The sequence below is a fragment of the Hemicordylus capensis genome, chromosome 4 (genome assembly GCF_027244095.1).
Source record: "Hemicordylus capensis ecotype Gifberg chromosome 4, rHemCap1.1.pri, whole genome shotgun sequence".
NCBI classification, from domain to species: domain Eukaryota; kingdom Metazoa; phylum Chordata; class Lepidosauria; order Squamata; family Cordylidae; genus Hemicordylus; species Hemicordylus capensis.
This window is the reverse complement of record NC_069660.1, coordinates 211,977,941-211,991,962: the sequence shown is the minus strand read 5'-3', so window position 1 is coordinate 211,991,962 and position 14,022 is coordinate 211,977,941. Positions and strand designations below refer to the sequence as shown.

The window sequence follows — 14,022 nt, the reverse complement described above, 5'->3', positions numbered from 1 at the left end:
GTATGTGTTAGGGCAATTCCAAGAATTTTGCAAATGATTTATGGCAGGGCTGCACAACTTTAGCCCTGCGGATGTTGGCCTATAGCTCCCATCACCCCTGACTATTGACCCCTGTAGCTGGGAATGATGGGAGTTGTAGTCCAAGAACAGCTGGAGAGGTGCAGCTGTGCAGTCCTGATCTATGTAACTTCCATGAGTCTGATCTTAAATGCATTTATTTAGAAGTTCTACCCATGTAAATAACATTCACTGTGCAAGTGTGCACAGATCAGCTATGCAATACAGCCCAGTAGCTCCTTGAGCACAAACTTCAAAGCATATAAGATCTTCACACCTTCTACGGGGCAGAGCCTATGACAGCTGTATGTAGTGCATTGACTAAGTGATTGATCTGAAAAACACTTCTGTTAAAATTTTATATTTGTCATGAACTCACTTTAGACAACTCTCCCCGCCACCTGGCCTGGCATTTCTCAGTACACATGCATGTATGCGTGCACACCCACCCACAGTATGGGAATATTGCTGTTGCAGGGATTGCTAATATAATTATGTGAAATGCTTTATTTAAGAGCTGTAATGAATTCAAGCCTTTGTCTCAGAGCAAGCTCACGTGAAGGAAAGATCCCTGCTGAGGCTTCTGAGGAAAGATCCCTGGCTAGGCTTCTAAAACTATTATTGGTAGGTTCAAAATGCTGCCGCCACCACCACCCTTTTTGTCTACAGAAACTCTCTGGGCTTGGGGTTGGATAACCCAGGGAAAAGATACACTTTATTTGACTCTTGAACAAAAATCTTCCATGTGCAAGCCTACACATGGTAAGAAAACATAGCTGCTGAATGTTTGAGGGCATGATTGCACCAGAGAAGTCCCCCTTCAACCCCCTCTTTTCCTGAACCAACTTGGAGAGGCTTGTAAAAAGAAAAGAACTTTTAAAAACCCAGTTTTATTCAATTACTACAGACCGCTTCCATCTGAGGCTTTCCCAGCTTTTAGATACAGTTAAGAATACTTAGTAGGATTACAAAAATAGGTTGTCTTAATGCACACTTAAATGTTTACAGAGGCTTTTGCAATGCCCTAGATGTATTGAGCGTAGGCGAGTATTTCTTATTTCAATTAAGATGCAGGTAAACTATAATAGAACAGTATCCAGCATATGTAGAGTGTGCACACCAAAGCAATATAACATCCCTAACGCAAAGTCTGACTAAAACTTTCCCCTAAACTTCACTTTTTCTTGAACTCGCCAAACTCCTGATGGGACTTCAAGTTTCCTGCCCTCCTATCTTTCAAGGATCTGCAGTTATTCTCCTGCCGCCAGCCCACATGTCATCCTGTGCACCTCCAGCCTAGCTTCTACTCACAAAGAATCCTTCTTCCTGGCAACAGTGCTCTAGGTCTTGCCTACCTGGTGTGCTGACTGGCTGAGCCCTGGAGTTCACCAGCCTGTCAGTCAAGACAAGGGTTCACTTCCGGTTAACTCTTTAGAGCAGGTTTCCCCAAACTGCGGCCCTCCAGATGTTGCTGAACTACAACTCCCAGCATACCCAGCCACAATAAATTGTGGCTAGGGATGCTGGGAGTTGTAGTTCAGCAACATCTGGAGGGCCGCAGTTTGAGGAAGCCTGCTTTAGAGGGAGGAGAGGCTGATCACTACAAGAGCTATACAAGTGCTAAATGTATTAAACAGTAACTGTACTGCTAAATATTACTGCCTGGGAGGTGAACAGGGAAGATTTTGCATACAGAAATCTATATACATGCCATTGTACTCATAAAGATCTGGATCAGTGCTATAATCTCTTTGAAAACTGCTAGCTATTGATGAAAATGCAAGTCTTACTATCTTGTCTGCTTTCAGGAACTGATTAAGGAAAGCTATTGGGTTTCTTCTGGTTTTATCTTAAACGCTCTCCCACAGTACACAAAACAATTCTGCCTTCATTTCTAAAAGATACTAGGAAACTCCGAGAGATTACATTTTTATTAATAAGTCGTTACTCCAATGACCAATTGTCTATTATGACTTGCTACAGAGATTTAGCAAAATATTGCCCAATTTTTAAAGAGAGAATAACAAAACATGATTCCAAAAAGCTATTTTTCTTAAGCCCTTCAGCCTGGATTGCAGTCCCCTAAGCATAGATACAAATGAGTACAAAAAATCTGTATACAGAATGCCCCCCCTCCCCCATTTTCAGCTTGACAAGACAAACTTATAAGCTGGGAAAGGAATAGCGTAGTAATGTAATGGCATTGGCTGTGACCATCACTTTCTCCCATCTGTTATCTTAAAGTACTCAGAGCTATGGGAAGAAATGTATGCATGTGTAAATAGTGAAAAGTGAAAGACCTGATTCTGTAGCTAGTTGACGTTATACAGCAATATACCAATACAGATGCTATCTTGGTTATGCTGATGCTTTTGTAATTGGCATCCTTGCAGATGCTATGCTTTTAAAAAAATATCAAGAATTTCAGTATCAAGTGAATAAAACAGATTTTTTGTTGCTTTCTTCCTTCAAGTATTGTTCAGAAAGCTGTCTCTTCAGGTGTTTTATCTGCTTCTTGCCTGATCCACAATTATGGCTGAAGGGGCTTCTCCATCAGCTGTAATCCAAGCTTCCCCACCATTAACAGACTGTTTAAAGACAAAAGCAAATCAACTTTTCAGTAAATAGTGCTATAAGCCAGGTGCTTATTACTTCACCTTATATGGTCACAGTACAGACCATAAGTGTATCTCTTAAATAGAACTACATTCCCCATTTACTTAGATTGGGAGTTCCCAACAGGGAGTACTTTTAGGACTTCTAGGGGTACTCGGAACCCTCCTCCCTCCCCACGTGGCAACTGTGCTATCTGTTCCCCATCTGAGGATCACCGGCTTGAAGTTGATGCATCCTCAGTGATGGGTCCACTGCAGAAGAGGAGTGAAGACCCTCCTGTGCTCTCAATTGGCTGGCTACGTGCTGAAGCTCAGCATATCCCTCCCCTCAGTCTGATAGGCTTTAGAAAATTAACACTAAGTACTCTCAATTAAATAAATAAGACAAGTAAACATTTCACTGGGAGTACTCATGAGTAACTTAAGCCCTCTTCAGACGATTTAGAGGGCAGCCACACAAACGCTTATGAGAGGGAAAGCAGGGAGGAAGTCCTGCCCCGCTGCTGTCATTCGCCCCCTTGTGCCTGACGAACACATTTAGGGCACCGTTTGAAGGGGGAGGCACTGTAAGTGTTTTCAACGGCGGTTCTGTGAGCAGCAACTTTGATTGAGATAAACAGTGCCCTAAGCATGTTCTTTGGGTATGAGGGGGTGAGTGACGGTGGGGGGGTGGGACTTCCTCCTCGCTTATCCCCTTGTAAGCATGAGCATGGCTGCCCTCATAATGTCTGTAGTGCAGGCCTGCACAACATAAGGCCCAGGGGCCGGATTCTGCCTGTAGGGACTATTTTACTGGCTCCCAGTTATGCTGAAGCAACACAGGAGCTGGAAACTGCCTTGTAGTGTCATCCTGTGTATGCTTTCTCAGAAATATGCTCCATGATGTGCCCAGTGAGGCTTACTCACATGTAAGCATGCCTAGCATTGCAGCCTGAAAGCAACATCAATTTAGGGAGAGGAAAGGACTTGGCATTTGTTTGGGGCTGGCATGCACTCTAGGGGCCCCACTCATTGAACAGGGACAGGACCTATTCTCTGGCCACTATCCTTGGTTAAAACTCTGGGTCTACTGATGGGGGAATAGTTCCACAAGTAACTAATAATATTTTTAATTTTAATGTAATGTGCTAAGAATTTGATCTCGGCCCCTACACACCAGGTTGTGGATGGTTCCAGCCCACCAGGGCACTTGAGTTATGCAGCCCTGCTGTAGAGAGCTTAAGTCTGACTGTAAAGCAATGATTGGAGTTGCCTGTCTCATAAATGTAACGAGTGTGCGTGCATACACTCACACACTGAAGTCTTTCAAGCCATCAAAAACTGATCTGCTAGGGTTTGGGAGCTGTGTGTGCTCCCAATTTTTAGTTGTGTGGAAGCAAGGTAGGAGGAAACCCTGGGAAGAAGTGATCGTGTGGAAGTAAGGTAGGAGGAAAAGCCTGGTCTTCCTCGTACCTTGATTCTACACAATCACTTCTACCCAGGTTTTCCTCTTTCCTTGCTTCCACATAACCAAAAATTGGGAGCCCAAACCCAGGTAGAACAGTTTTCGGTTGTGTGAATGACTTCAGTTTCTATGGGGCACTTGAGCTGAAGGTTTGCAACAGTAGGGGTACACTTGTTAAAAAGGGTTGGGAGCCCCTTGCTTAGATCAAACAACAGTCCAGAACCTAAGAGCCTAACAGCTAGAGCTAAGAGTAGAACTTGTACCTGGCACCAGCAATTAATCCTGCAGGCATGAATTTTCGGGAGTTATAGAATCTCATTCCCATCACAGCAGTCAAAGTTCCAGATGCAACTAACAAAACAGAACAAACACAGTGCAACTATTGAAAGGAAAGAGACAAATGCTAAGTTCTGCAGAAGTAGTGACAGGTAAAGGATGGGAATACTTGGCTTGCCAGTCTTATATGTGGAAAAAGAGCTGAGGATTGCTGTCGATCGCTGCAGTCGATTGCAAACTGAACACGAGACAGCAGAGGGATGAAGTTACCAAAAATGGTTAATGTGAAGTTGGGCTGCATTAACAGATGGAGGGGAAAGGGTCATTTTGCAATTTTTTTCGACCCCACAAACCTCTGAATAGTTATATATATATTTTAAAAAGAGAATACAAATACTTACTCAGAGAAAGCCAAACATTCTTTGCATCCTGAGACTGTTGATAAGCACCTACGCCTGCTAAACCACCAAAGAGGAGACCAGCAGCTAGTGATGGAACACTACCTTGAAGAAATGAATGAGACGAATGTGTGACCCCGCAACAGGAAGAAGATATTGCTGTGCATTATTCTGTTTTCTGTTTAGATTTTTATCCCACTACATGACTGTGAAGCTCTTAAGCTGGCTTACATGATAACAGAAAAAGCCAGGAGGACAGTTCAAACAATTGTTTTAATATTGGCTTACTCTCAAATCCCAGATCCCTGAGCCACATGCACTCCTGTGGAGAGTATTGTGTGGTTTTTCCAATCCAAAAGAAGACTTAAGCACAGAGTATTGGATGTTGAAGAGGAATTCGGTCTAGCTAGTCTTCCCAAAGGCATATTTCTGTCCAACCAATTTGTTCTCCTGAGGCCCCAACATTTAACCAGGATTGATAAGTCAAGTTCCGCTCTAAGACTGGAGGTCCTTCTTAAATGCCAGGTTTTGCAGCGTGGTCTTTGGATCGATGAAAAAATCCTGAGTTCACACTACATGCTCCCCTTAGCTAAGCAGGGTCTGCCCTGGTTGCATATGAATGGGAGACTAGAAGTGCAAGCACTGTAAGATATTCTCCTTGAAGGATGGATCCGCTCTGAGAAGAGAGCAGAAGGTTCCAAGTTCCCTCTCTGGCTTCTCCAAGATAGGGCTGAGAGAGATTGCTGCCTGCAACCTTGGAGAAGCTACTGCCAATCTGTGAAGACAATACTGAGCTAGATAGACCAATGGTCAGACTCCGTATATGGCAGCTTCCTATGTGCATGTGACTCAGGGATGCAGAATTTGAGGATAAACTACATGAAAAAGATAATGTGAACCGGTGCCGTGGAGGCAGGGTGTAGGAGTAGTGGGGTTTTCATTGGTAAGAACCCTTGAAAGAAGGAAGTTGTTAATCAGTCCTCAGAGGCTTTACTACAATTTCCACTCCCACCTGCTTTGGGGGCTTTACTAACATCAACAGCTGAATGGCTTGAAGGGGTGAAGCACACAAGAGTCCTGTCCCTCCAGGGCTGGCAAAGAGGAATCAGTCCTGCACTGTTTCGTACTCTGAATCAGCGTGTGCCTGAAGAGGTTTGATTGAGGAAGGACCTCCAGCCTAAGCTAGGCCTGCACTGTAGGGGGTGGAGTTTTCTCCTGTTAATCCAGCTCTTCAAAATATTAAAGTTGTGGCCCTTTCATCCATCATTTTGTTTAGTGTCTGTCTTGGTACCGTGGCTTTGAGTGTGGGAGCAATAGACTGCAGAGAATAAGACAGAAAAGCTTTTCAAAAGCTGATTTCCCCCCTTTCAAGCCACAAATGATGAATGGGTGGGAGGCAGGAGAGTGAGCAGTAATGTATTTTGCCCCACACAGACAAAGAATCACGAGGAAACTGTGGCTTTTTCTACTGTACTGCCAATACTCACCTCGGGCATTTGGCACAATGAGGACCAAAGGTCTCAGTAAACGGTCTGGTCCTCCAAGCTCTACTAGAACATCCTCAGGATGTTCCAAACATTATAGCATCTCTGTTCCACCAGCCAGGGCCCCAAAGCATATACAAATGTCCGGTCATCGTGCTGAATAAAGAAGGATGGGGAAAATAAAAGAGCAGTTTTGTAACACTAACCTGCTTTTGCATAGCCAACTATTCCTCCTGAAGCAACCAGTGCTGCATAGCCATAGCCAACCCAGTCCACACTCATTCTGGAACATAAATATGAAGATCGTGTAAATCCCAGATCCAGAAAGGAATTTTTAACTGTTTACATTTGTTTTCAGGGAAGCGATTGCTTATGAAATACTTCAAGGTTTCAAAGCTTTAAAAAGATTTGCGAAGTTTGTTGGGGGTTGTTAATTGTAGCCCCAGAAGGTAAACAGCAGAATACTAGGGAAGAGCACCCACTCCAGTTACAGAATAGTTAGCACAGAGTTTAGTTGTTGCAGCTATTTAGAGAAAACACATGGAGATTCTTGTAGAACTAAGTACTAAGTAATTTATTGGTTAAGTTCACTTTGGATAGTAAAGTGAAATTACCCTAACCCTAATCTAAAGGACTATGTAATGAATAGGTAAGGAGGAAGATAGCTGTTTCCATCTTACTATCTACTCTCTAAGCGGAAAGGAAAGGATTGGACTCAACAGGAAATACCCGAAGAGTCATATCAGGGGTCATAGAGTAGAGACAGTTAGGGAGGGAGACCCTTACTCACTATTTCGACTCCCAATGCCCATAGTGGTAATTAGGGTGGTTGGTGCAAAAGGTCAATGCACTGGAACACCATCTCCAACAAAGTTTAAACCCAGTCTTTTCTTTGTAAAACAAAATCAAGTCAAGGAGCCCTCCCCACTAACCAGGCCAGCATTTGCACCCAGAACTTCTGAGAATGCTGTAAGGCTGCATTTCTGCACATTGCCTCAGGAATAAGCCGCACTGAAAATTAATGGGATTTACTTCCAAGACGCCCGATCCATACTCTTTTATTTTTTTGTTAGAAAGCTTGGAGGGGAGATTTCTTTATCTATTCCAGCTGCAGCGGAAGTGCACAGGTAAGGAGAGCACTGCTAGTTAATATTGTCTCTAGAGCCATGGAGTTAAAGTTCTAAATAAAGTAGTTTACTTAGGAAATCCATCAGGGAGGAAGAGAAGGCCTACATGCCTCGCTGCTAGCTACATACACGAAGAGGAGAAGAGAGAAAGAGGAAGTCTCTAGGGATGTGCACGAACTGGTTCGGAGGCCATGTTGGAGGCCTCCGAACCGGTTCGGAACCGGGCCGGTCCAGCACTGAGGGGGGTCTACCTGTAAGGGCGGGGGATAGTACTTACCCCTCCCGCCGCTCATCCCCCTCCTGTGCTGCATTTAGGAACGAAGTTTCGGGGGCGGCAGCGTTCCTCCCTGCCGCCCCTGCCCCCGTCGTTGCCTGGAAGTCTCGGAAATACGAGCACGCATGCGCTCGTCGTGGCGCGCGCACACCTGTTGCCACCGTGTGTGTGCCGCATACGTCACATGCAGCGTGCATGTGACGTATGCGGCGTGAATGCATGGCGGCAACAGGCGCACGCCGATACGAGCGCATGCGTGCTCGTATTTCCGAGACTTCCAGGCAACGACGGGGGCAGGGGCGGCAGGGAGGAACGCTGCCGCCCCCGAAACTTCGTTCCTAAATGCAGCACAGGAGGGGGATGAGTGGTGGGAGGGGTAAGTACTACCCCCCCGCCCTTAAAGGTAGACCCCCCTCAGTGCCAGACTGTGCCGCGGCGGTTCCGTGCACACCACTAGAAGTTTCTCTCTCCAGATGAGAGAATGAAACCTGAGACTATTAGTCTAACAAAGGGGAATCAGAGTAGAGAAAGCATGGTCAGAGGGGGAATGCCCTTACTGGCTGTCTCTATCCCTCATACCCCTAATGACCAATAGGGTTGCTGGTGCTAAGAGTCGGTGCCATCGGAGGGTGGGGGCTGCATGTCAACATCCCTCCCCCACCTTCCAACTACAGAATGGTTGGTTTTAAGATATACAAATTTAACTGATGACATGGTGAGACAGGCAACTAGGCTTCTGAATCAGTAAAACCTTTTGTTTGTTTTTGGCACAGGTACACTGCTATTTGAGCTAAACCATATGGAACTACCAAAGTGCATGCATTACAGAAGCCTGACCCAGGGTATCTATATTTGGAAGACTTTTCTTAGAGTTTTCTTCTTTATGCTGCAGAAGAAGACCCTAGTGCTCAAATTGCATCCAGCAAATTGTATTTTAAATATCCAATATTTAATTGTTTAGGGCACCACATTGGCTTGGTTATATGAGTATTCAATGTGTTTGCAAGTCACCAATTTATCTGATAAGCAACAATTTATTTGAAGAGTGGTTGTAGTTTCTTTGTGATCATATAAGGACTGCTTAACCCTGACTTCGGTGTATTTATGTTCATAAACATGTTTACTCAGAAATAAATCCCACTTACTTCAAAGGAGTTCCTTTTCTGAATTAGTGTATTTAGTCTATCACTAAAGAGAGCTCAAAGTCCTCCAATTAGTTATACAGACTTCATATTTGGTTTGAAAATGTATTTTAATTATATTCTAAAGTATTCACATTTTGACAGATGGAAAATCAGTATATCTTAAAACAAAGGTTGATATTAAAATTGTGACAAGTACGTTACATAAGAAAATCAAAGGCAATTATGCCACCTGGTGTCTCTGAATGCATTTGACTCAAGGATACATACCCCACTGCTTTACCCTTCTAGGGCCTTGCTCACACATGCATGTTCATCACTTGGTGACCCAAACATTAAAGTCATTACTCGAAGTTGATGCTGCTGCAAAGAGCCATCCCAGATAAAGCACCAGTCAGATCTTTCATATCAGCACAGACACAATGGCGTCAATTCACTCACATTCATCACATTCAGGGGTCATCAAGTGAAGGACATGCACGTGTATGAACAAGAGTTGCCAGGCTGAAAACCAGATATTCTCCCTTGACTGTTAGCTCTGTGGCTGAATTGGGAGACAAGCAGATGCAGCTTCTCCTGCCTGGTTGTTGGCTTACCTCTTATGACCAGCAGGTGAAGGCAAGGGCAACTGATGAGAGACTGGGTGAAAAACAGGTGGGGAAGCCACAGCTGCCACATATCTCAATTGAGCAGCAAATTCAGGGGCGTAACAAGGCTGGAGTGGGCCCAGAGACAAAATTTTAAAATGGGCCCCTCACTGATACACACACACACACACACACTTCACAATATATAGTCATGTGACTTGCCTCTGGGGAGCCCCTCGAGGCGTGGGGGCCCCCAGGCAGCCGCCTCCCCTTGCCTAATGGTAGTTACGCCCCTGAGCAAATTGAATGATAAAAGGAGAATCTGCAGGTTGTCATCTGGTAAGCCTAGCCTGAACAAGGCCCTGTGTGTGGGTGTAATATGAGAGGCAACCTCAAAGGTTACAACTACTCCTTTATATAAGGGACAGTAAAAGGTAATTTTGAAAAACTTATCTCAGAAGAACATAAGAGCCCTGCTGGATCAGACCAAAGGCCAGGTCAGCTTCCTGTTTCCCATAGTGGTCAACCAGATGCCTCTGGGAAGCCCGCAAGCAGGATATGATGGCAATAACCCTCTACCATTGTTGTTCCATGACTAGTACCTGTTGAGATTACCCATAATTATTTCCCTAATCCCCTTTGAAGCCACAGCTAGTGGCCATCACCATATCTTGTGGCAGGGAGTTCCATACATTAATTGCTCCTTGTTAACTCTTATCTCCTCTTATTTTGATCTGCACATGTGTAATTTTGAAGCCTAGACCTAAATACCTTTGCTCCCCCACTCACTGCAAGTTAAGCATCATCCCCCCCCACACACACACACACAGTGACACACGGAGTATTTTTAACACATGGCTTCTTGAGGGCACAAACAGCAACTGAACTCACAAGAATGTAAAAATATAAAACAGCAATATTTATGCAAATATGCATTAGCAGAAACATTTTGACACGGGATAAGGGGACACGTACATGTGTGATTGCTAACTGGTAGAAAGACAGGAACCAGAGGGTAGGGATAAATGGAGAGTTTTCACAATGGAGGGAAGTAAGAAGTGGGGTCCCCCAGGAATCTGTACTGGGACTAGTGCTTTTTAATTTATTCATAAATGATCAAGAAGTAGGGGTGAGCGGTGAGGTGGCCAGATTTGCAGATGATACCAAACTCTTTCGGGTAGTGAAATCCAAAACGGACTGCGAGGAGCTCAAAAAGGACCTCTCCAAACTGGGTGAGTGGGCAACAAAATGGCAAATGCAGTTCAATGTTGGCAAGTGTAAAGTGATGCACATTGGGATGAAAACCCACAACTTCAAGTATACATTGATAGGATCTGAGCTATTTGTGACTAACTAAGAGAGGGATGGATCTTGGGGTCATGGTGGACAATTAGTTGAAAGTGTTGACTCAATGTGCGGCAGCTGTGAAAAAGGCCAATTCCATGCTAGGGATCATTAGGAAGGGGACTGAAAATAAAACTGCTAATATTATAATGCCCTTATACAAAATGATGGTGTGGCCACACCTGGAGTACTGCATACAATTCTGGTCACCACATCTAAAAAAGGACATTGTAGAACTGGAGAAGATGCAGAAGAGGGCAACCAAGATGATCAGGGGCCTAGAGCACCTTTCTTATGAGGCAAGACTACAACAACTGGGGCTATTTAGTTTAGAAAAAAGACGATGGTGGGGAGACATGATAGAGGTCTATAAAATCATGCATGGTGTGGAGAAAGTGGAGAAAGAGATATTCTTTTCCCTTCCACACAACACTAGAACCAGGGGTCACTCCATGAAACCTAGATAGGCCTTGGGCCTGATCCAGCAGGGCTGTTCTTATGTAGGGATGTGCACGAACCGGTTTGGAGGCCATGTTAGAGGCCTCCGAACCGGTTTGGAACCGGACCGGTCTGGCGGTCTGGCACTGAGGAGGGGTCTACCTTTAAGGGTCGGTGGGTAGAACTTACCCCTCCCGCCGCTCTTCCCCCTCCGGCGCTGCATTTAAAATTGAAGTTTTGGGGGCGGCAGCATTCCTCCCTGCCGCCCCTGCCCCCGTCGTTGCCCGGAAGTCAAGTAAATACGAGTACGCATGCGCCCGTCGCGGCATGCCGCATACGTCACATGGACGCTGCGTGTGACATATGCGGCGTGTGCACGGCGGCGACAGGCGTGCACGCGCTGCAATGGGTGCATGCGTACTCGTATTTACTCGACTTCCAGGCAACGACGGGGGCAGGGGCGGCAGGGAGGAACGCTGCCGCCCCCAAAACTTCGATCTTAAATGCAGCGCCAGAGGGAGAAGAGCGGCGGGAGGGGTAAGTTCTACCCCCCGCCCTTAAAGGTAGACCCCCCTCAGTGCCGGACCGCGCCGCAGTGGTTCCGTGCACACCACTATTCTTATGTTCTTATGTTAACATATTCCCTTCCCACATATTTCTTTCCTCACTCCGCCCCCCCCCCAATCTCTAAAGCAGAGGTAATGCTTGGCTGCCTGGTGCAGGTCACAGTCATGTCAGCGGCACAGCAACCACACCATCCGAGCAGACCAAAGAGGATTTGGGGGGCCCCAGGGAGTGTGGAGGCCCTGGACCTTGCCCTGAAAGTCCAGGGGTAAGAGCACTGCAAGGGGTATGACTTTTGCTTCCAGTGTTGCACAGTCTGGACTCCTTTCCCAGCACTGCTACTTAATTTGTATATTTTCTCTTTGCCCTCTCCAGGAGGTGAGTTACAGAAAGGAGAAACTGAGGCAAAGGCATGAAGAGGAATGTTTATAAGAGAGACAGATTCTGTCTTGCAATCCCAGACACAGCACAACAATTCTGGATTTCCCCCTTTCCAGATAAGATCTACCAAGTTCAATCATACTTGCTTTCACTTAGCACAATACCACTGGGCTTTTCACCAAGCACAGTGAAAGTTTCGTTATTTAGGAAAGCTCTTGGGGCAGGTTAATTTTGACTTCTACTGCTGGTTTGTAAAAAAAATTAGAACTACTTAAATACAAATTAGATTCTGCCATACATAAAGTGTACTGAGCAGGCAAACAACAACCTCAAACCTTTTTAACACTTGCTTTTAATCTACACATTTAAGCTCCATCAAGCAAAACCGTTTCTTCTGGGTTTTATATTGCATTCCTCACCTTAACATGTCACTAGTGCCAGGTCTACATTGGTAGGCTTGATTCTGGGAAGCTCAATGGGTGACCTTGTGGCACCTCACTCTCACTCAGCCTAACCTACTTTGTAGGGCTGTTCTGAGACTAGAAAACTTCTGAGTTTTTTTCCTCAAGAAAGAGAGCAATAGATAAATAACTAATGAACAAGTCTTACTAAGGGGGGGGGGCATGCAAACTTATCTATCCCTAAGAATGAATTAGTTACCTGGAAAGAAAAGCAAGTCCATTTTAAATGGAATTTCAAACTAGAGGAAAGACACCAGATGGCACCAAAAAGCAAAAAAAGAACTATTGCATTACTCCTCCTGTATTTACCAAAGACAACCACAGGGCTCTGTGGTCGCCAGGAGTCGACACCGACTCGACGGCACACTTTACTTTAGGAGCAGGGTGGCCTGACTTCAGCCTTACCCCCCTTCCTTTCTCTTTTACAAAAGCCATGCTTCATCCATACCTTTCAAGTTCGCAAAGCCAAATTGCATACGTGAGGAAGTCTCTGAACCGTTCTCAGAGTTATGATGCCGACTATGTACTTTTGCTACACACAGGAAGTTCCTTGCTACAGCAGCGTAAAGACCTACTAGACCATCTCCTTTGCGAGAATCTCAGCAAGTAGCAAGCACGAGGCGATGCACCGAAAAATGCTTTAGAACTTTAAAAGTGTATGAGACTGATGGACATTCAACAGATGCAGCGCTTCCATTCACTCCTCCATGTTGGGAAACGCAGCGCTGTGCCTGCTGAATACCCACCTGCTAACGGCACTGAGCCTCGCCTCTTGTCAGCAGCATTAGATACAATTGGCAACTTTTAGGGTTACAGCGTTGCGGAGTAAAACTGTATCCCTCTCAGCGCTAGAACTGTAGCATAGCCTCTTACTGGTGTGTGTTAATCCAGTCAGGATTCAAACTGCGAGGCAAGGCAAGCGAACCAAATGGGGAGAGCGGTTGGATCTAGCAGACAGGCAAAATCTTTTGTGATCGCCCCCGGCAGGCAAATGAGGGCAACGTGCCAAGCAGGGAATACTCCCTAAGAACCGAATCTCTCTGCCAAAGCCAATCCGCTTCGATCCAGTCGCTCTGAATCAGCACCAGCTACAGACTGACTTTTATTAGAGAATGTTTCGCTATGAGCATACGGTTTACAAAAGCGACAGTGAATAGAATTTCCCGATAAAACACGGCCACGTACTATTGCCCAAGAAACATTCCCCCCGCACTTGGGGGGAAAAAACAGCTACAAAGTTTAGTCCCTACTATTCCGGTGCACTATCTGCACCGACCGACCTTTCGCCAAGGTCACCCGGAATGTCCGCGGCACTTCCCCGAATGCTGAGGAGCCCAACCTTCCAAAGCCGACTCTACGCACGGCAGGGAGCGCACAAGAAGGAACGACCAGCAAAACACCCTGCGTGTTCACGATCAAAAGAGGACAAA

At 45.5% G+C, this 14,022-nt stretch overlaps 1 protein-coding gene across 1 annotated transcript; it reads right to left on the bottom strand.

Annotated features, from left to right (window-relative positions):
* Positions 1-1,970: 1,970 nt before the first annotated feature.
* Positions 1,971-14,022, bottom strand: LOC128324997 (transmembrane protein 14C-like). The gene is made up of 5 exons (XM_053250302.1): positions 13,873-14,022; positions 6,481-6,557; positions 4,794-4,895; positions 4,380-4,467; positions 1,971-2,645 (listed from the first exon to the last, which is right to left on the bottom strand). Exons 2-5 carry the CDS (start codon positions 6,554-6,556, stop codon positions 2,588-2,590), a joined length of 324 nt encoding a protein of 107 aa, XP_053106277.1. The 5' UTR covers position 6,557; positions 13,873-14,022; the 3' UTR covers positions 1,971-2,587.